Consider the following 24622-nt stretch of genomic DNA (forward strand, 5'->3'; position numbering starts at 1 on the left):
ACACGTTTCCCATCTCTAGGCTGATTATGTCTACTGTGAACATAGGCAAAGAGAGAATAGCCTATAAGCATAATACAAAAAGTGTACAGAGGTGACAGGCTATGATGTCGGGGGAAATAAGAATGCCTAGTAGTATATTAGGTCCACTGAAATGCTGCAGATATTAAAGGTGATGCTAAATTTACTAAATATTTTTAACAATCTGATTAAAGTGGCATACTAATTAACTTAGAGTTGTTTGTTACATTTGAAAAACAGAAACTTAGCAAGAGGAAAGTGGAAGGACAAGGTTGAGGAATTAAAAGTCTCCACAAATATTGAATGCCTCAATTGCTTTCTCTTGCTAGAGTGTTTTTTCTTTTTCAAGGCTAGTCTACTAAACTGAAATCTTGCTATATTTTTAACCTTTCTGTCTACATTACTTTTATGATTCTTTTCCCTCTGACTTTCATTTACTTGCTGTAGGGATAGTAGTTGTACACAGCTGCTGAAAAGAAGATGAGAAATACAGAAATATTAGATATGTATGTAGGAAATCTGCTTTCATGGAAATTACTAACATCAGAGTAATCTGATTTCCACTTATACTGGTAATATGCCATGGTAAAAGTTGTATTATACACAATTAGATCATATTCGAAATAGTTTCTTTCACAGTGGTAAGTGCACTTACAATTTACAAGCAGTGATAGATCACTCATCTTGATTTTTTCATAAATATATTCAAATCCTTGGCTTCTCTTTGTGATTTACTAGGGAGAAACATTTCATTTTAAGTTCTTTTAAATTAACCACACAAGACTGATAGCATTAAAGAGAAAGAAAGTAACCTGTAATCAGTAACAGAGTGATATTGATTTGTGTCACTAAATACCATACTAAAGGAATACTTTGGCTTTCCTTATAGATAAAAAGACATACATTTTTCATGAGGAAATATGGTGTCTATTTTTTTAACAGTGAAGTGAATCTGAAACTTGACAACTGCAATGACTAAGGTTCTATAGTACTTGAAAATAGGCAAAAATGCAAATGTGACAGTTGTCCCTTGTTCTGATCTAAAGTATCTTTTTGTTGGATAATATATAGTTTCCTTGCCATATATTGCTAAGAAATACACCACTGAGACTGTTGATTGGACAGTAAATTTATGGTCATTTATGGATTGAAGTCTGTTCATAGTTAAGCAGAGGTCTGTAAATCATTAACCTTGAGAGAGGCATTGTCTTTTATCATGACTATGTGGCTTAATTGTAGAATTGTTTTCTAGACTAATGTAATTCTTTTTTTTTATTTTACTAATCCCATTAGAAAGCCAGTTTTTCACCATACTTTTTAAAATCTAGATAATGAATCACTTGTTCAAGTTTTTGCACACAACTTAATTTTCCCTAAAACATATCTAACTTTTTAAAAATATGCATAAACTTATTCTTCTTCTGTGAGAGCAATTAGCATATAAATACTGACAGTACATCAATTTTTGAGACTGACAGACTAAGGAATGTCAGAATACAATGTAAGAGAGGTGCGAAAAGCATCAGAAACTCCTTTTAAATTTTGAAAGGTAATAATATATTTCATAATATAGTTACAAAGATCACTAAATCTCGATGCAATAGATGACAATCTGTTGAAAAGACAACCTAACTAATTTAGATTTATGACAGAGAGTGAAGAATATTCCTTGGAAAGGAGGCTTTCTAGTGCAAAATTAATTGTGGCAACTCATGTAGATCTTTGCAGTCTCTACACAGATTAAGGATGCTGACTACTAGATCTAACAAAATGAGGTTCACTTAAAATGTAGTAAAGTCCATTACAGTACTATACTAAAAGATATATTTCAAGTACATGCTTGTATTCTAGAGTCTGACAAAATTTTTCAAACCAAACCATCTGGGTTCATTTCACAAATTTCCCACAAGATCTTGGAAATTTATTCTTTAACATTCTCCTTCTTTCTAATTTGAAAATAGGCTTGTTGCCTGCAGCCTTTAAACAGTTTATTGCTATATGGTGACATGTCACTGAGTGACTGAAATTATTATTTATCTTGTAACTAATTCAGTGATAATGTCCAAGGATTCTGGCTGAGGTAAGACTATCATGTCTTGCACAACTTATACAGTGATTATTTCTCCATCAGGAAAATAAATAGGCATATTTCCTCCATATATTAAAGCCAGCTATCACAGGACTTCTTCCATCCTATTCAGTTATGTTACCCTTTAAAATACAGTGGCAGCATGAAGACTCTATGGAAGGACTGGCTTTTGGCATGGACAAACTCCTAAGATGCCTAAGGACTGCTTGGGGGCAGCTGTGTGGTGCAGGCTAAAATCTATCCAGGGACTAACTGCTGAACAACGCAGCTGATTACCTCCCAGTGAAATCCCAAGCAGGCTTACTCGAAAGCTTTTAATTTACTTGTGTAGGTAAATCATCTGCCCTAGCTGATGTACAGGATATAGAGGCAGAAAAATGAGAGAGTCAGTCTGGGTGCTGTCCTGAACACTCTGCTGTGAGCACATCTTGGTACATGGCCAGTCACTCTCATCCTTCCTGGTCTGCTATGGCACATGCATGACTGCATCTGTATGACCTGCTGACAAGGGTAATGATCAAGTGAAAAAAAAAAGAACAAAAATAAAACTTAGGTGAAATAAAGGGACTATTTTCCACCTAAACTGGATTTCCAAATCTTTTCACTGTAAAGCAGGAGACCTGAGATGAGGGATGGACATTTCAGCAATTTAACTTTGTCAGTGAAACCAGACCTAGCTGAACCCATAGGTACAGAAAACAAATCTCTTGCCTGAAGTCCACAGAGAATGAAACACTTAAGATTTCTGGGTACTGGACTGTTTTCTTAATCATGTTCTTTGTAAGACAACATGCATGAAGAGTGACAGTTGTTTAGGAGTGTGGCCAAAATCATGGCTTTGTCAAAACTCCTATAACATGGTCAATTAGTAAAGCAATGCTGCTTTGGAATATTCTTTTCTTTTTTTTTTTTTTTTTTTGGTGAATGATGATCTTGCAATTTGTTTTTAGTATTTAGTCAAGGTTATCATTGTTTCCTTTTTCTGCTTCATAACCAGCTCTCTAATTCCCATTATAAACCTGCCACAGCTAAATTAGACCATGATTTATGCAAAAGTTGAAAAGAAGTGACTTGCAGAACTCTCTCAGGAAGATTAGAGTTTCTGTCACAAAGTTTCTCTTTCTTAATGTCTTGAGCACTTTTTCTCTTCACTACTTTTCAGTCATTAAATTGGCACTTGGGAATCTGTGGACCAGCTAGTAGCATGAATTTAAGTGTTTCAATTCCCAAGATTTTTAGTTGAAGTTACTTCTAAGGACAAATTATGCTGAAAGTCATAGACTGAAGAGCCTTAAGCAAATAAAAACCTTTAGGCCACTGATGACTTGACATATTCTGCCTGTATGATTCAAAAACAGGCAGCCATTTCTGACAACAGCAGAGAAATTAATCATAGTTAAAATCAGAATTCACAAACTGCTCAAATGATACTTGAGTTATGTAAGCAGATATTCAAGGCATAAACAGCAGATCAATTATCTTATGTTGTTAGAAAATTTAAATGGTTGAGTTCTTCAGCTTCCTCTCTTCAGTAGAGCTACAGGGAAAAAATTATATACATATATATGTATATATATGGAATACTAAAAAATCAGTAACTGAAGAAAAAAATTCAAGAAATTTTGTACAGAAATACCAAAAAGCAAGATCACACAGGGTGAGACACCTACCCAAGTATTTGTGTCTAGTCTGTAGGTAACTGAAGAGGTTCAAAACACCCACATGTGCCTGATGGATACTACAGAATAATTACGCAAAACTTGCACTGTGTTGCCAAAGCATCTGGATGACAGTGGGGGTTATTGCTGGCAACTACATATCTGTTTTCACACAAATAAATCCTATTTGAATTTAAAATTGGCAAGATATGGTGGAATACTTCAAGCATCAATCCAATGCGTGAAGAAGAGAAAGTTCTTCTAAAACAATATGCACTTCAATGCACTGTTACCTAAACATATGCTTCAGATTTGAATCAAGTCTTATTTCCCTCAAAAGAGACAGAAAGCACTTAAATAGCTGTCTAGCACAGAATGTGAAGCACTGTATTAAGGAGAAATAATAGAACATATTGTCCTGAATACCATTCCCTGGAAGAAGAATTGTGAGATTTCAGTTTAGAGAAGTCATATAAGAACTTGTAGATAACAATCTACATAAATAGAAAATCATAATTTATTTGGTAGTCTGTTGAAAATATTTTCTTAAAAGCAATTAAAGCTCATGAATTGCCATTGGTAAAACTACCACAGATATTTAAATGGGAGGCACAGAGTAAAATCTTCAATCAATAATTTGCTCCTAGAGTTGGATTAATTCTAAAGATATTTCTTTATTACCAGGGGAAAAAAAAAGTATGGTGTTTTCACCAAAAAGTGGAAGGGCAGTAGACTGAACGACCCTGCTATCTGTGTGGCTGACCACACAGATGCAGGAAAGCTTGTGTCAGGTACAAGTTGAGCCTGCTACAATTCTGGGGCCAGTAGACAAACTGAAAAATAGGGTTTAGAGTAATTTTCCATCCATTTTACATATATACTTTCTTTTGCCTTCACATTGCAGTTTTAAGTTTAAACAAATGTTGCATACCACAGTTAGATGGAACTGAAACTTTTCTGGAAAGCTACCACCACGATTATGAAGAAAGCATGTAATATACCTATGTAACACACAAACGCATGCTCATATTTGAAAGTGTAACACAACATGTACTAACGCAAGCACTTTATAAAATTGAATACACATTTCATCTGCAAACTCAATCTTCTTTTTATTTCTGCTCTGAAACATCCTTCTTTTATTTCTTTGATTTTTTTCCATAGTAATTAAACTTAAAAGCTATTAAAATAGGAGCTGGCAATGGAAACATTGACAGATCCTTAAATATAGTAGAGTGAAAAGTAAAACTGTAATAAGAACCTGTCAAAACTGAAAATGAAGGAGTTTCAGAGACCAGAAGACTATAAAAACCTGCCCATTTCTAAGTTTTTCAATAATCGTATTTTTAGATTTAAGTACTCTATGTGTTTCCACTAATTGCATAACAAAGTGTTAGAGATGAATTATCTAGCCATACAGGACAACTACTTCTGTAGGTCAAAGATTTCAGTATTAACTTGGAGGTAGGTATAAAGCAATATTCTCAAGCTTCCCCGTGCCTTTGTCTAATATTAGTGTTTTGAATTTAATGTCTTCATAAAAGATCTATTTATTCTCTCTTTTCTCTGACATCTTTCACAGTTGATGAGTGTTAGAGAAACATAACTGAAAGAAAAGAAAATCATGCAAACTTAGGTGAATGCAAAATTTCAGCAGCCTTAGTTCATACTCGTATATTGTCACACATGGCTTGAACACTTTGTCCCCTCTAGTGGCTTTATTCTAAATTTACTATGTATAGATAATGATTCTCACTTAATGAGGACTGTTTAGTGTTTTCATGTTCTTCATAAGTATGACTTGAAATTTTATATTCACATGACTATGAAGACAGAATTTCTTCATTAATATTTCTCCATGTTCTTAATATATGATAGCTGCACAAATACCCATGTCTACTTATTTTTAGTATCTACTAGTTTTATTTGTAATATTACAGGCCTGACTATCAGAGAACTTACTATTTGTATTTAGTACTTTTTTGTTTAATGTACAGCTTCTGCAGGCTTATCTGTGGCTGCAAATCAGTCCCAGTGACTTCAGGTGAGACACACAGTAAAATGAAGAATACGTCAAGCAGAAAGTAACTTTGCAAAATGCAATACAAAATGGGCAGGTTCTGTATGAGTAAGTGACATCTCCATTTTATTAAGTTTGGTGGTCAAGTAGGTCTGGGACAGGTCTGAATGGAGAATTTTATGTGTCATGGAAGAAGTATTGATAATAATTCATTATATAGCCATATTTATTATAGATCAGAGCCTCTCAGCTGATGGACACACTGATCAACTGACACACACACCAAAGAAGGATGTAAGCAGAGCCAGACTCTTCTCTGGCCCTGTGAAAGGACCAGAGACAATGGGCACAAACTGACACACATGCAATTGCATTATAACAAAAAAAAATTATATTTTCATTCATTCATTCATTCATTCATTCATTCATTCATTCATTCATTCATTCATTCATTCATTCATTTCTTTTACTGTAAGGATGATTAACTGTAACAGGAACAAATATTCCCAAATTTCTATCCTTGGAGATAATGAAAACCTGACTGGTTATGACATTTCTAGCTGACACAGCTCTAATTGGGGGATGGGACCAGGTGATATACAGAGCTCCATGCCACTCATTCCTGTTCTGAAATTCTTTTATATTGTTCAGAGAAAATTAATGAAAATGTTTTTACTCACTTGCAATCAATAAAAATACCACTGTGACTGTCTGCTGCAGGAATAGGGATGTTGACGTTTATGTCCTAGCCAAACCTAACCTATTGCCTTCAAACAATTTAAAATTTCCTCTGCATTTTAACCTAAAAAAGGTTTTCTCACCTTATGTCCAGAACTCCTTCAAACAGGAGTGGAAAATAGGAAGCTAATTGCTCTCTGAGTGAACTGAAGTGGCAGGTGGTATTGTTACCATTTATTTTCCCCACAGAAATGCTTAATGTCTTCAGTGAAAGTTAACCTTGGACCTAGATAGATGAATATGAGCAATTATACAGTGGCCACAGAGAGACTGGCACTATTCTGCTCTTGGAGATCTATGGTGAATCTGATCTTCAGCGACTGCTAATGTTTTTCTGCAAAACTTGTTCTGTTAGGTGAAGGAGAAAGCTTAGACTGTGCCATTTGGAAAGTGAGAAGTCAAACAGAACTATGTTATGAATGAATACATAGGTAATAGGACATCGCTATATTTATTATTTTTTTAGATTAAATACTAATCTTCACACAAATGAAGATAGAAAAGAATCAATTACTAAAAAAGCATTATAATTTGAGAAGCTGTGCGGTTTTTGTTATTATTATTTCTTGGTGGTCTTAAGAAAGAAAGAAAAATAAAAAATTACGGGAACTCCTTCACTGCTAGAGTGCTTTTAAATTATTTTATTTTAACTATACTTAATAGATATGTAATGAAAATAATGAACTAGAGCAAAAATTCAATATAAATTTAATGAGAATATTTCAGATGTAGGAGAAAGCACATAAACAGATGAACAAGGGATTATAATGTTTCTTAATACCTTTGGCTCCTCAAGCATATCTACTGTAGTCACTATTACAATGTAATCTAGACAACAAAGGTAGGTGACTTTAAGAAAGGGATGAAAAAGATATGACAGCCCATGAAGTAACGGTTCACAAAAATTCATTCAATAGTTAATCATTAGAAAATATCTGCAATTTACAGAAGCCTGAACACAAGAACTGAAAGAACTTTAAAAAATGTTTGTCCTGAATTTAATCATTGTCTTCATAAGTAGAATGCATGACTCATATTGATGTAACTGACAGCAGACTCCAGTCTATTCCAGTGTGCATTATAAAGTTTACTGTCTAAATAATGTATCACTTTTGTTGCCTTCTTTTAGCTGGATATATAAGTTTAAAAAATGTTTAATTATGAACAGGATTTTACCTGAATTTCTGATCTGAATTCTGATCAGTCTCAGTCTTGTTTAGAAGCTGATGCTAAAGTAGCATGTGATGGTTTGATTACAAATTAAGAAGTATCTGATTGAAATATTACAGAAACATCACAAAAATGTTTGTTGATCACTATAATCTTGCCCAAGAGCCCAATTCCTCCTAATTAGGACCTAAAGCAAAATTCCATCCCAACCTTTTATTAACAATCAAAGCAAGAACTTTTTTCTCAGACTTGGATCCATTTTTCTATATAATCCATTTTTCTATAAAACCAAAGCAACTTAAAAACTTAAAAACGATTTCAAAATTTTTTAAAAAATTCCTATGCATGAAAATACTTACTATACAAGTCAACCACCAGAGAATACCTTATCACCACCTGCCATAAATGGGACACAGTCATCTATCAGCCTATGAGACAAAAGACTACACAGACAAGTGGTTAGTAAAGAGCATTAGGAATTTTAATTAAAGTTGACTGATGAAAATATGCAGCTTAAATTTGTTTCTCTACATACGCCACTGACATTGATGTTGTGCTCATCTGAGTTCTAATTCCAAACTAGAAGAGAAACAATTCCCTTCTTCTAACTTATAGGTGAAAATGCTGATGAACTTATGTTTGATTACATGTATTAATGACTCACTGAGATAATGATATATGAAAGAGATTTGAATTCCTTTCAAATGCTGATCACTAATTGTCCTGTATCAGTAAGCTTCACAGACTATGCCATGATCTTTGGAAGTTTTAATCTTCTGCATAATAGACCTCCAACACAATTTTTTCATTACTTTTGCATCAGATCTTGATCTTAGTATCTGGGTAGTAGAATGAATTGTGAACGTTTTGAAATCTTCGTTTATCAACTGTGTTTCTATAGAAGTAATTTCATCACATTCAAAACATTTTGAGGTTGTAGTTGGAGTGATACTTTTTGTCAGTAAACGCTACTTTTTTTTTATGTCCGACTTACCTCTCATACAAAACACCGTTCAAAAGAACTGTGACAAAAGAAGTGTTGCTGTCCAACAGGTATCAAATTATCTGTTGCTCAGAATAATGATTATAATGATTTCTGGAGGGCAAACCTAGCATAGAAAGACAGTGAATATGCTGTCCTTGATAGTTTGTACAAAGGTAAAAACAGACCAAGAGATGAAGCTAATGAAAGACCTTCCACAGTTACGTTGCTAACTGTGTGGCTCTTGAATGAATATGATACATCTGAGGCTTTCAGATTGCATTAAGTTTCAGGAGTTCGAGTCAAAATCTGATTGTAGTGAGAACTATACCCAGCCATAAGTCCCACAGGAACAAACAGCCTTCCACTCAATTTCCAATGGAAACATCACTTGAGATCACAGAATATATTTCTGTCATCAAGTTTTTGGTTGTATAAAAAGCACCCAAGAGAACAGCTTGGAAAAGGTTAAAGAGGTAGTAGCAGACCCACTAGTCAAGTCAAATTTCTTCCTCCCTGTAGAGGGGAAGGTTTCTTTTTACTGATATGGCTAAAAGGATCAAATTTCTTTTCTGGGTTCACAGACTTCGCAAAATTGAAAGACAATGTGCACTTGATACAAGAAATTTAGAAGAGAGAAAACCTTTGGCAGAAAATAAGAAAATATATTCTGCTGATCTGTCCTTGCCCTTCCTTATTACTTAACCAGAATGCTGAGGGTTTTTAATTTAATTTTTTTAAAGCTCTAACATCTTAATATTCTATGCAAATTCATCACATGGCAGTTTCTAATTGTTATTTCTTTGTTGGGATAAGTCAGCGTTCTATGAAGAACTTCCATTTTTAAAGTATATGGATATGTTTCTCATGTCAATTTATTCCTTTTAAAAATATTTTACAGAGTTTCTTCCGATAATTCCTTCTCAGAATGCCCAAATCATAGAAATATACATACCACCTCCACTGAGTTACAAGTCCTTTTATAAGTCAAAATTGGTTTCCTCATTTTCACTTCAAACAGACTCTGTTGTTTAAAGCATACTGTGTATGTAGAGGCAGAACTTAGTTCACTTGAAACTGATACTCCACTCACCCCCACCCCTCTATAAGCAGTAGGTGCAGGGCAACTGCTCTGACAAAAAATAATCCTTGAACAGCTGACTAAAAATTAAGTTGAATACAACTCTAACAAAGATCTGAAATAGTTCAACCAGCTTTTTATTTTCCATGTCTCATCATTTCCCACTCCAGCCTCTTTCAAAACAAGGAAGTATCAAAAAACACAAATACCAAAAATGTAGCTCCAGATCTACTTTGATGAGACTTTGACTTCGGAGTTAGTCTGTTTGGACAGGCATGATGTAATTACCAAAATGCTTTCCAGGTCTAAAACGTGATTTACAGGTGGTGATCAGAGAACCCATAGTGATTTTTGTCGAGATGAGAGGAAAAGGTCATGTAGTGAAAAGTATTAACTGAGTAGGTACAATATAAAGACATCAGTGTCACTGTATTTGATATTTTCAGCTTATTTGTAATATCATTCTGTCACATCATCAATATATACCATACAACTCAAAACTGTGAGCAAAATGTTGTATATAATGCTGTTTTCTCTCCCCTTCTCCCCCCGCCCAAAAAAAAAAAAGTTTGGCATGAGAAGTTTCCCATTTTTCCTTCTCAGAGCAAAACAAATGGCATGAGATGAAAATACAGCACACCTGAATAGAATGGCTTTTGCAGCTAATGAGAACAGAGGCACTCTACTGCTTTCATCAGTATGCACAAATGAACAAAAAGGGGCTTGTTTTTATCTTCCTGACTAATGCGACACAAGTCAGTTTAAGTGGTTCATTCACAGCCAGTATCAGAAAAAGATTGCTTTTTGTGCTTAAAGACCATGTGCAGAGCAGCAAAACTATTCTAGTCTACAGATAAGCAATCTTGCAAAGTGCAATTACATCTGGCATTTAACCTGCAGTGCTTAAACTACTTTTACTGTACAGAGCTGGACAGAACTTATTTAATCAAACATATTGTGTTAAACAGATGTGCTGCTGAGTACAGAAATTACTTGTATAATTAAGTCCTGTAATGGAATTGCATTTTCCTTGTCTGAATCATGTTAAAGCTATTCTTACAAAGACTGCCATTGTGATCCAGCTGAAAATCTGTCTTATTAAAATTATTTCAAATGAATAAGCATATTTGATATTTTATATGGTTCTGACTACTTCAGCCTCTATGCTTTTGATAGTCTCATACACTAAATTTGTAGTATCTCTACAATATAAAGACTTTTGAAATTAATAACAGAAAAGAGATCCACCTTCCACCCCCAACCCCCCTGCAATAATAACACCTTTTCATCATTCGGCACCTCTGAACAATGTTAAGATATTTCATTTCAATATTGTGGAAACAATAAAGTCACCACTGGCAAACAAATCAGCTTCACAAAATAATAATGCCATACCTATGCTAACAAATGCATGTTTTCGTCACTTGTATGCTCATATCACAGCACAGAATCCAACAAGCAAACATAGTATTTAGTTTAAAGAACAGACTTCTGACCTCTTACTCTCCTTTAATGCTTTGTCTCCTTTCTTCCAGGTGATAGTTGGCTTTGGAGAGGCTTCTGGATTGCACTCAATGACAACTTCTTGGCCCTTGGTAACAATTATTGTTTTCCTCATTTGATTTTGTGGGAAAGTGGGAGCTGAAGCTGTTAAAGAGAAGTATGTTAACTCTACAGAAAAGAATCAGTTTCTTGTTTCAGAAGATGAAAATAATAGATTTGGTTTGGGGGATAGAATCTCCGTTTGTGTTTTGGAAATTATTATGCCAAAGATGAAATCTTACAAAATGTTTGAAATCAGCAGCCAGAACTATATTGCAGGTCTATAACTTAACCCAGTTATGTATTAATGAGAAGTCTTTCACATCAGGATATTAGAGTAAGATTGCTTGTGAAATCCAACAGCTTTAGAAATCAAATAATACAATTTTTTTAGCTACACTTTCCACATTTTTTTATTTCATCAAAAACGTGTTAGAAGTAAATAGTTCAAAATTAAGAGAAGTTTAAATTCCACACCTATCCAAAATGCACTCTCTAGAGTTAATCCTTACAAAAAGTATTAGTTAGAGAAAAGCTATTCCTTTATCTTTTTAGATTTGCCTGAATAGTGGGAATTGAAATGTGAGAACTTCTTAATAGAAGATATTTAACCATATCTAGTTCTTAGCATTTAATTTTTCAAGAAGTACCACAATTTACAAACAAACAACAGCTTAGTAAATAAATGCATCACAAAAAGACACTAATTACTGTAATTTCATACCAAGAATGGAGAGTTGTTCTCAAGTAATCTCATTTGTTTGTGTTTTTCTTAAACCAAAGCTCCTATCTCAGCTACACTTACAGGAGCATATTACAGTCCATTGCCTCAAATATATATATGAATTTCCTGCCATTATTTTGGTTAATTCTCATACCAGAGTTATTTATATGGACAATTTATTCTGTTCTTGTCCCTTTAGCAAAGCAGAAAATGAAACACAACTGCTTCTTTAATACAATAATATGGTTAAAATTTAACAGGGGTGCAATTTCACAAGTGACAAAATGAAAGGCTAATTTTACTGCAGCAATATACAGTGGCTATTTCTGATATTAAAGAACATCAAAGAAAATGTGCAGCCACCTGACATAGCAGGTATAATGATCTTATAGCAGATATAAAAAAATGGAGCAGAATAAAGTTATAACCACGAGGGATCTCTTTCTTGACTGATTTACAAATGACCATGCGATGGAAAGAGAGCAATCACTGATGCTGGCTTTTAACCTTATGACTATAAAGAAATATTTTTAAGGCTTATCAGTGAAATTCTAGTGTCAACCAGCTAGGAAATAGTGGAGATGTACTAGACAGGTTATTCTCCAAAAGAGCAAAATCTTAGCTGAAGTCTAATATTTTATTTCAGTAACTTAAGCTTTATTATTCATTTGACTGGGAGTTTACAGGAATGATTCTCAAGTGCAGGTTTTGAAATTTGCCAGGTTTGAGCAGTGCAGAGACCTCAAATCTGTGATATGACCGTTGAACTACTTTGACAGACACCTGCCTTCCAGCTACATCATACTCTAATAAAGGTGATAAGACTAATGATAAGTCTGTCTCAATCCCATGGAAGCATGGATTTTGTTATTATCAAATTGTGTGTTACCACATTTTGCTTTAAGGAAAACTCGGGTGTTTAAAAGACATGCTTCAAGTTTTTCTTCTTTAACTGCCTATTTCAGCTTTTGAATAACAACATTTTTACTGTATTTTCAGGTAACTCCTTATAGGGTATTTGCTTTATTACAGGTGGTGTTCACCCAATTATGTAATTTCTAGTGTTCAATCAGTTTTAGTGACTTCATAGGAGATTTTCATTGCTTTAAAACTAAGATCATGCATAATTGCCTTTGAATAATGGCCAATGTAGAAACAATACTTTAACAGTGATTAAAATATATTTACTTTCATCTCCAGCACATATATTTGAGAGAGTAAAATATATTTTTTCATTTATTGGAACTGAAATAGCCTTATATGAGAAATAGTCACAAAATTTACTGAGTCAGTCATTTATTAAAGAACATTTTCAGTTAACAGAAGGCCCTTTGCTCTCTGGGGCATCAAGGGACCTGCACATAAACAACAAGAATAAAAACAAACCACTTTTACCTGCTCTGCTGTTTGGACTGGCAGAAGTTGCTCTTCATCATAACAGACTAAGAAAAAAATGTAATTATCAAACTGTGAAAAAGGAACAGTCTGTTGTTTTTCAATACTCACCTAAAATCTTCAGCTCAGCACTGGCATAAATAGTGCCATACTTATTTTCTGCTAAGCACTGATACATTCCAGCATCTGAGAGATTCACATTGCGGATCATCAGAACACCATTAACCATCTCAATCCTGCTCTGTAATAGAATTTTTAAAAAGTTTTAAAATTCATTCTATAAAAGCAAAAAGGCACTGGAAAATCGCTGTACTATTAGCTCAAAGCAAAGGGACAAAAAAGGACCTAAAATAAAACTGAGTAACATATTTCTTCTGGCTTACTTTTTTCTTGTTACATAAGGAATTACAAGAATAAAAAGTCCAAAACTATTTAAAGGCAAATATTTTCCAGCACAAGTTCACTATCTTCAAAGCTTAGTTTTGTCTTTTTGTTTGTTTGTTTGTTATTAACTTTACATGTTTTTTAAAAGTAGTTCATCCTGGGAACATTAATGAAGCAAGAAGTCAATGTGGGTGTAATATATTCTGATGATCTTCATATCTCTAGGAAATGTTTGATTTCAGCCATGGCATTATTTTCATAAAAGTATGAAAGACTGGTTTTGTGAGTAAGAATGAAAGGGTCTAACTGTCTTCATCATAGTGAAAGATTCTTATTAAAAAGGTCCACTAGTAGAAAATAATTACCACAGCTGGAAGAGAAGGGGCATTAATAGCTATTTATGAAGATGTGTTCTTCATGGAGCTGTATTGTGAATAATTTGAAGTACTATAAAACAACTCTAGGTTTTGCTATAACAGTTTTTGTAGACTAAAATCAATAAGGAATATGTTGGTTTGGGAATGCACAGGAAACTGTGATAAAAAATCTCTCTGCGGTAAGCTCCCACCCAGTTCAAAGTGAAATTTAATTTGAAATTTCAGAGCCTGGTGAAACTAATGGTTTGGAAAATCAGAGAGCTAAAAAGTAGAGATATTTAAATTGCTTCAATTTTGAGACTAATAGCTCCATCTAAAGAGACAGAAATGGATAAAGTAAAGCCATATAACCTTATTTTCAGTGCTTCACAGCTTCAAATGTAAACTGTGTTTATGTTTCCTTTCTCATTGTTTGCATAATTGGTTGATGTTCACAGATAGAAGTGACATTCGCTGAAAAGAAAGACATTACATCTTTTATATTCATAAATCCTTTCTGTGAATTCATTTGTCAATGGAGACATATTTTCCCCAGAATCTAACAGCTTTATTTGAATCTGGAAAAAAATATGAAATAAATTTAAAAAAACCCCATTTCTTAACACTCATTAATGTGAGATTATAAAAATGAAAAGGTGTCAGGCAAAACACCACATGATACGAGCTGATGCTTTGATGATTTGGTGAAAGAAAAACAAAAAAAAATAAAAAGCAGATCATGCCATGAATAGTTGTTTAAAAGGAAAAGAGAATTTTGTCTATGTCTAATTCTAAAATATTTTAGGTGACTGTAGTTAAGAACTTTACAATCTAAGAGCCTTACATGGGCCATATAATGGTCTTGATGGCAAGTTCTGTTTTTTTGCAAAGAATAAATGAAGTTTAAAATGCAATAGTTGTACTTCTTACATTAGTCTGCTATTGATTTGAAGAGAATGATTATTTTTAAAAAGTAGTAACATAACATGACATGACATGACATGACATGACATAACATAACATAACATAACATAACATAACATAACATAACATAACATAACATAACAAACACGACATAATATTTGAGAGAAATATGAAGAAATGTGCTCCAGAAAATATAGCTGAGTATTTAGTATCTTTTTATACAGAAAGAGAAATAGATACAAATAGCATGTTACCATTATCTAAAAGAAAAAAATGAAACATACTGGAGATTATTGAGGTGTACGCTATAGTACAGACACACCTCAGAAGGTCCTGCCTCCCAAATATTTGTGAACTACAGACAATTACTATGGATGAATGAAGTTTTACATTGCTTGAGATGGTCCAGAGGGCATATGCATAGAAAACATGTCTGCACTGTACACTAACACTTAAGAAACCGACACAAGACCCAGTAATTTCTGAAGTACTTTTCAGTACCTTCTTAAACTGACTTTATCTGAATGAAAGGAGAAGCATGTAATGTACTGGTGACTCCTTGTCAAGCTTACCTGAGGCCAGAGTGGAACTCCATTTTTCAGCCAACGATATGTAGGCCTTGGCTTTCCAGTGGCTTTACATTCCCATCGGAGCTGATCTCCACTGTCTAATTGTGTAGCATTAAGTTTCTCCACCCACTGTGGATAGGCTGCAAGAAAAAATGCCATGTTAGTGTCAAAGCGTACAAACTGGTAAGTCTCTAGCTGATGTGCAAACCCCTAATCAATTAAAAAGATTAAATTGGTGGCCTTTACTAAATTTGTCTTACTCCCAAAACAAAGCATATTTAAACAAACAGCCAGACCCAAAAGAGACAATAATAAAATTAACCAAACTCCATAACATTAAAGGAAATGCTGTAATGGCACCAGTAATGAGCAGTAGCATGACCAAGAATAGAAATCTGCATGATTTAATAAAGTCCAATGGATTAAATTGCAGTGCTATATTAATGCATTAATTATTCTTGAATTTAAGACAAATATTTGGTAGTCACAATAGAACATTCAATAATTTACAAGACCTAATCTATTTATATTGTGGTAAAGAGGTTAATTGTCATAGGCTCTGTTTCATTTAGTGTTCCCAGTTTACAAGAAATCATTATTATTTAGCCAAGAGTGACTGGGAATTTGATAAGGTATTTATTCATATTCTTGATGATGTGTCTTGAGTTTAATCCATATTTGTAGGGAGAAAATGCTTTTAATGTTTTTAAGCACAAAACCCATGAAATTTCCAGCATTCATGAGGAATATAAATTACACAGTAAGTCAGTCTTAAAATCAGTCTTTTTTAAAGGTAGGCAGTTGATAGGTGTATATGTGACCATTAATACCTAAATTTAATTAAATAATCCACTAAAAAGTGTATATATAATTTTTTTTTGCAGAGAAATAGATCTTTAGTACAGCAGGCAATCAAATAGTTATACATAGTATTTTCTAATTTGGAAAACATTATATGACTCAGTGAGGAACTGAGCATTCATATGCAGAAATAAAAATGGGGGCTTAATAGCAAGTTTTGGGGTTTTGATGCTGTAACCATATCATTTTGTATAGTACAGAGGATGATAAATGAAATTAACTAATGATGTTAAATGTTGTTTTGGTTTTGGTTCTATTTTTTTTATTGTTGTTGTTGTTTGGGTTTTTTTTTCCAAAATCATAGAGAATAAATAGCTAAAAAGCCTTCTTTGCTAAAGGCATATAAAATTATTTTGCTTGATATGAATCAAATTCCAGATCTGTCACAACAAAGTCTCTGCTTCAAATAGTGGATAATTGATAATGTACTTAAACATGGGGAATTGAGTTTAAAAATAAATCTTTGAATCTAGCTGGCATTTGACAGGTCACCAATCAAAGAGGTGAGAAGATATGAAAAGGCATGACAGGTGACTAACTGCTTCCAGCTTACATCTCGCGCATGGATGATAAGGAAAGTGAACAAAGTGTCTGTCATTCCTAAGCAGGGAATAATCTGCTTCAGAGTGCCTGACCAGACAGTTGTCAGAAGCTGTAAACACATCAGAGGAAAATCACTCATTTCCTTTTTGGTAGAAGAAAATAGAGAGATTGACCCAACCTCACTCCCAAACCAAAGACCAAACCCCTCTTCTTCCTTATTCTCCTTATTACAGTCAAGACAATGCATGAAATTCTCCTCATGTGCTCCACTGTGCTGAATCACTTTTTTTTCTAAAAAATGACTGCTCATTTAGTCTCTACTAAACTATCATTCAACTGTCCTAAAACTATAATTCAGTTGCACTGTATACTTGATGGTCTTATTCTCTTTTTGAGTGCTTCAGTATATACACTGGAAGCGTGCTGACAAGCAGTTGTTTCCTTTGAAAATGTGAACATTAATGTGATTCTGGAAGATGAAACAGTTAAATGTGTAATTAAAAAGTCATAAAAGACAGCAAGTGGTACCATAAAATCATGCAGTTTCAAAGAGGTGCTAAGCTGTTCCTATTTATAGTTAATTCTTTTTATTATTTTACTTTTCTGTAAATTCTATTATTTGACGCAAAGCATATGTAGTCTCTTTTTTGTGTGTTGAATTTGAGCTCATCATGAACCAGAGCTTCCAGAATGAGAGTATGCATGGTATTTTTCACTTGTAGGCCCAACGGCATTTGGAGTCACATTTTTCAAGCTGTTGAACTTGCCATCACTGAAGGCAAGGACTCAGATTTCTACCCTTCTGAGCACAAGGTAGAAAAACAATAGGTAGGTGTAGCTGGAATAGAGCTAAATGCATGATTAAGAGAAACATGTTCATCAGCTTTTGGCTTCTGTTTCTCTCTCTGTGTACTCCTTTTTCATAGACTTCCCTTTCTAAGGAGCATTTACACAGATTTCAAAAGGAACAAGGAATTTTTATTTTCTTATAAATGCAACATACATCTTGAGGAACAACAGATGTCTGCCTGCTTTTTATCTGTCCAGTGAAGAGTTTGGGGGTAACTGTAAGAAGAGTTCAATTGTTCTGTAGTCTTTATGAGTATTGTGCCAGAGCTTTATGCAGGGCTTCTGAGATTTTAAAATCACTGTCCAATCCTTGACTTATTTTATGTTGCATTTTTGCCCTTGTTTATTCAAGGAAGTCAAAATGATTTACAAACATAAATTGGCAATAAATCTGCAAGCTTATGGGCCAGTTTTTATATCCTTTGTGCAAAATGAAATCAAAGTACAGAAAATTCAGACTACTTTTTCAAATTGTAAGCAACTGTTTGTCTGAGAGAAAATTAAGGAAAATTTTTTGCATAGAGAAATGACTTCAAATTACTTTAAATAATGTCCTAAAAGGTGAATGGGTACAGAGTGTGGGGTGAAAAAAAAATTATTTTCCTTATATGAGATTAATTGCAAAGAGTTAAGGGGGGAAAGAATAGTGGGAAGGATGTGAGAAAGACAAGACAGCAAATTTAAACTTAATGCACACTTTAGAATGAAAAATACTCTTCTCTAGATAGTTTTACTGTACGGGACTAACCTGTAGTGGTACCAGTGGACTTTTTTCATATAGTTTTTATAAAGAAGTAATAAAATGGATTTTAAAATTAGTATGGCCCATTACACTGCATTCAAGGATCCTCCTGCCCTCAGCTGCTTGTTCTTCTCCTCTATTATGGCAAGTCTCATATGCTGGTCATGGGGCACCACTGTGAATAGGATGAGGGAATAGATACAGCAAAAAGAAAAGCAGCCAAAAAAAGTGTTTCTGTAATCTGCTTCACACCACCCTCTGCTGAACCTGGCACTAGTGATAGGTAACACAGAAGATCCAAGAGGTTCAAAGTGAGAGCTGAGCAGGAATTGCACAAATTAGTGCTTACCATCAGGGAGATGCTGCTACCTGGGATTTGTGGAGGAACCAAAAGGTTAATGGCACAATCATCCACCCATATTTTAATTTTTGTGCTCTCCTCTATTAATCAATTTGATCTTGAATAAAATTTCATGGAAACTTAGAGGATGAGCAGATCACTTGGGGGAAAATCACACCTCTCAAAATAGGTTGCAAAGCAAATGAGGTTGTCTGCCATTTTAAAATTGTTTTTAATGCCTACAGCTTAATTTCCACTCAGTGCTGAGACTACAATAATGTGAAATTGTCAGCACATGAATAACTGTTTTCTGAACAACATCCTAAGTGTCAGCTGCATCAGTCAGTCATGGTATATCTAGATTGCAGCATCAGGTAAGAAATGAAAAATCACTTGTTTGTGATTAAATGTGACTAGACAGACAGACTGGGTGTCCTAGGCTTTCTTCAAAATGCTCTATGGTGATCCAGATCAGATGCAGCTGACAGATTGAAGAAGATCCAAACAGACAGTGAGTGAATTCCTACAGAGATGTGCAAATTGAGAGATGGTAGTATGACACATCTGGTCCTACAGACTGTTTTGAAATTTTACAAGAAACCCCTAGTAAAGGATGACAACCTTCATCTGAATTTCTGAGCCAAATAATTGTTGTCACCTGGAGGAATAAGATGTCAGTGAAAAGACAGTAAGCTTAAAAGTAAATAATACATGTTGACTGTTGTTATGAACAAAAGGTAGAACAGGAAATGCTTTTCCAAATAATGCCCCCAAATTCTGCCATATCACCTGTTAGCAAAGGAAACTGAAATTTTTTTAAATTAATATTTGGCTAAACTTTGTGCTGCTAGAAACCTTGTCACACAAATCCTCTTACACCCCTGGAAGAGGTTGTCAAGGTTTGTAGGCCAGTGAGACACTAATGTTGTCTACAGGAGCACGGAAGGCTGTGAGTGGCTCTATTGGGAGTATTTTACATTGAGGCCAAGGAAAGGCACCTGTAGGGTCTAGTAAAAGTCTGTACTTCTTGTTTTGCTGTACTGGAGGCCACAGTCAGAGTTTTCCATATGGAAGCCTTCTGTAACCTACCTCTCTTCTAATGCAGATAGGAGAAACTTAGTAATATACTAGTCTCACATATTTCTTAATCAGCAGAATGAGATAATTTGAAGTGGACCCCCTTCCTGTAATGTTAAAGAAGTTGTCCTAGTATTATTGCAATAACACCAATGAGCAAAAATGGGTCTATCCATAAAGGCAGTAACTGTCAAAATATAATTTAGACAATAGTGAAGAACAAAAAATTCATATTTCTATCTGGACAGAGTAGAACAAAACCATATTAAAAATTATGGATTTGAGTACCATCTTTATTTCTACTCAAAGCAAAAGCCTAATGAGAGAGGAAGAGTTGTGTAGAACACTACATTATGCTTGCCGTGATTTTATGCCACAGATCTGCACTCTTGAAGAAGTAATTCCATTCTAGAGAATCTTTATTTCTCACATGAAAAGCACCTTTTATATTGCTTTAACTCTGAAAAAAGGTAATCAGAGATAATTATAACATATTTCTGAGCTGCTTCAGAATCTAGTACCTCCAGCCCTAGGGAAAACAGCAAGGAAGTGTATGAGCTGGGATTCACCTTATCAATCAAGCAATTTTTTTTTTAGTTCAGATATTTTAAGAAATGTTGTAGAGAAAGAGAAGCTGCTAAATGCCCCTGACCTTCAGGTCCTTTGCAAAAGCTGCTATACTTTCATGGAAGCACTTTATAGCAAGAATTTGTAGTACTAGAGAAATATCACTGGTGTATTGGCACAGTAGGAGGCTCAGAGTAGGTCCTGGGCTTTGACTGCTCTTTTCAGTAAAAGTGTTATAAAAACTTTGCTGCAAGTGCAGTTTAGATGGCAAGTATGAAATGAAATGTATAAACTATCATCTTAACCATCACATGATTTTTCTAACTTATACAAAATAAAAAAAATTGGAGACAAAAACCTATCCTCGGCTCTAGAGGGATGAGAATGAAAAACAAGGAAAGAAGCATCATCTAGAGATAAGTTGATACTGACTAAAATCAAGAGAGTTAAGATAAAGACACTGGAAAGCTGGAGGAGACAGAAAAATGGATTATGGACCTAGAAATACTGACATGTGTGGAAAATAAACTAAATATACTATGCCAGTCTACAGTTATATGATGAAAGTGTATAACAAAGACAAAGGACTCTGTATAGTTAGTAATGAGGAGAAAGCATTAAAAGCTGTGGGCTGAAATCAAGGAAAGTAAAATAAAAGTCATTAACAGGAGAAAGTCCTTCTTAGAGATACCTATTAGCCTGAGGACCTATCTAAACTTCAGCAATTGGAATTTCACTAACTGCAATGCTTGAATGCAGAAAACAATTCAGTCTGAAAGGTTTGTTGCATGATCTCCTGCAGAAGACCTTTTCTGCCAAGTGTTAAAGGTTGTAGAGTTCATAGAATGATAGAAACTAGTGTAGCTTTAATTGATAAGAAGTAGGTGGGACTCAAGCTGAAATTCAATAAATGCAAAACTTTGACTTCTAAGTATTCATGCTATGTCTTATACAGGCTTTTGTTTCTAGACTCTAGGATGCAGCAACAGTATTATATAAAATTAATGAGTTTTATTTAATATTTTTAATTGCAGGGTTTTGTTTTTGTTTTCAATGTGACACATGACTCAAAAAATGTTTAGAAAGATCAATCTGAGAGAGAAAATGTTGAGCACTCTCAGAAAATGAAAACTTTTGGAAATTGTGCATGCCTAGATTGAGAATTTTCTACAAAAAGGAAACACTTCACCAGCTCTGTTTCCTGTATAACAAACTTGACAAAACTCAGCATCCAAGCCTGACAGAGGTGAAATGTTAATAAAAGTGTGATAAAAATGCTAAGACATTTCTGACATTGTTTTATGACAGATGCATCATGTTTATGTTGCATGCAATTATTACATCAGGAGTAAGAGACTTTTAAAATTATAGTTATACTCTTTAATAAAAAAAAATCCAGTCATCAAATGCGAATTTGTATTTAAGTCAGTTCTTTAAGGGAATCAACATTATTTATATTTCATACTTTAATGGAGTACCAAGGAATAAAAATATATAGCTTAATACAATACCATTTTTGGTATATTGAGTATACCCAATATATTAAGGTATCTTGTTTCTACTGGGTCTTGGAATGCTTCATATGTAGTTAAACATTTATGTGTGGACAAAGTAATGCTAGATAACATTGTGTGCAGTTACACTTACTGTACACTTGTAGTTGTCCTCTGAAGACATTTCTTCCACGAGAATTTTCAGCCTTACATTCATACATTCCAGCATCCTCTAGCTGCACATTAGGTATTTCAAGCACAGCTTGGGATTTTCTCAGGCGGGCTTTACTTGGATTATGACCATTAACTTTCCTCCAAGAGATTGTTGGAACAGGGCTGAAATATTTAGTAAAATTACTGTTAGCACTCTTCCATTATTAAGAATATAGATCCTGTTATCTGGTAGTTTAAACACTTAATAATTTAAGTAGCAATAAAATATAACCACAATTAAGGCTCATATAATGGTTGATATACCTTACTTTCTATAGGGAATCCTTAATAAATGGCTTGCTAAGGAATGTGTCCCTTTCATCCACAAGGGAGGTTAAATTTTTATTGAGATCAAGTAAATCACTAGAAATCTCTCTCTAGAGTTTCTTTAGCACTGTATGCTTTACTCCTGAACACTTTACTCAATAGGCCAAAGAAAATAACAATTTCAAAACCTGGGTGAATTTGGAAAATTCCAACTCATCTCAATTTTCCTGCAATGAAACTGCAGTTCAGGAGACCAATCAATGATAATGTCCATCTAAGTGAGGGATCTCAGTACTATTCTCTCTTGAATAAATTAAAGTAACAAATATTTTGGAGATTTTTTTTGTTACAATATTCTTCAAATTGCAAAACTGATTGTGTACGAAGAACATATTAGTAGCCTTACTGCTTCTGGCTTATAGCATTAAGCTCTTGCTTGTGGGAGCAGAAGGGTTTTTCACTGTAGTTTGCTGTTCCACACAGGTCTGTGTGGAAACTGGGTTGTTTACATTCATACTCAGGGAAGAAATGGATTAAATAATGTTTGCACTCATAAAATTTTCTTTTTAGCCCACTCATCTGCCATCTGTCATCTGCTTGGGATTTCTGATATGCACGTGTGGAGAAAAGTATTTCATAATATGGATACAAAGTCAGAACTGCTATGAATTGTTGCCATAATTTGCTAATTTCCACTAGCTGTACCTATATGAAGTTCTGTTAAGAATATCGCCTTTCAGTATTTTCAGATGGCCAATTTGAGACACAAAAAGTACAGACATGGCAACCAAATTTTGCTTATTCTTCATCCAGTTATAATCATGCTGTGAGTTACTGCAGTCACACACAAAGTAGGAGACAAGATGCTCCAAATTCTCATACTTTACAGAGATACTGAAAATTCCCAGATTTGTAGTTGGATGTCAGAAGATTTCTTTAATTTTATGTCCTGAATGTCACATATCACTGAATTTCATTGACTCTATTAATATAATTACCTTCACAAAGCCAACATATAGTCCCATATGGAATGTATTGAATATACCAGAAAGAGACAATCATTACTTCCCTTATCAGTTCATTGCACTGATTACTTAACCTGACAAAATGAACTTTATATTGAGTATAAGTGTATTCATCTGAGATATGATCTCTTTGTTCTTGCAAAATGATCCTTTACCACTTTCCCCCACAGAAGAAATACAAGTATGGATATAAAATAATCTTTTCCTGGGGAGGAAGATCTGGCATGCAGCCAATTCCAATAACAAGGCAGCAGCTCATGCAACAGTAGCTTGGAGCCACATACTTTCCATATTGGAAATTCAAGAAAAGGAGGAGATGTGAAAGAAGACCTCTCATATAATAAATGTAAACAGCATTATTGCCAATGGATCTATAGCAATGTTGACCAGTTGGAAGCCTCCGCCCCTGAAGAGGATCAGAGACTTAACACTACAGTAGTTTAATTGAAACTGTGACATAATATCACAATGGCATCCCAGTTTAGTTTCCTTTTAGTTGTTCCCTATCCAAGTTTTTCTTCCCATAATCTCCCTTTTAGGGTCCCTTTCCCTACTTTTGAGCCTGTCTTATTGCCATTGGTTGTAATGAACAGTTCCCCGTTGGTTCTTATGTGTTTTATTTCCTCGTGTTATTGGTGCATTTTTTCTTTATTCGTTTTTCTTTGCTAAACATAACAGGTTGATCTCTTTTTCTTCAGCACTCCAATTGTGAATATATTTTTCTTTTTACAGATGTTTGTGGATCATGAGTTGATTATGGATCTTTTTTTTTTCTCTATCACCATAGGAGCTTGATAGCTTACTCATTTTTAACCTTAAAATACTTTCTTGATGATTGATTTCAAATTTTGGTGTCCTGTTGGTTTGGTTTGAGAATATTTTTCTGCAGCTCGTGTGGCTGCAATTTATAAAGTTTGCTATCTATTAAAAGTTATTTTACATACTTTTCAGTTGGAAGATGAAAAGAACTTCTCATTCTTACCTGACTCAAGTAC

The 24622-nt window shown here is 34.2% G+C and overlaps 1 protein-coding gene across 2 annotated transcripts in view; it reads right to left on the reverse strand.

The window, feature by feature from the left end:
- The window catches only part of CNTN5 (contactin 5), a 619546-nt gene that overhangs the window by 109724 nt on the left and 485200 nt on the right, over window positions 1–24622 (reverse strand). For both annotated transcript variants that reach the window (XM_071555265.1, XM_071555257.1), the window contains 4 exons: window positions 22277–22458; window positions 15654–15790; window positions 13529–13658; window positions 11253–11403 (listed from right to left, as the gene is read on the reverse strand). In XM_071555265.1, coding sequence (XP_071411366.1) covers window positions 11253–11403; window positions 13529–13658; window positions 15654–15790; window positions 22277–22458 — 600 coding nt within the window. The remainder of the gene's footprint in view (window positions 1–11252; window positions 11404–13528; window positions 13659–15653; window positions 15791–22276; window positions 22459–24622) is intronic.

The sequence above is a fragment of the Pithys albifrons genome, chromosome 1 (assembly GCF_047495875.1).
Source record: "Pithys albifrons albifrons isolate INPA30051 chromosome 1, PitAlb_v1, whole genome shotgun sequence".
In the NCBI taxonomy this organism is placed as follows: domain Eukaryota; kingdom Metazoa; phylum Chordata; class Aves; order Passeriformes; family Thamnophilidae; genus Pithys; species Pithys albifrons.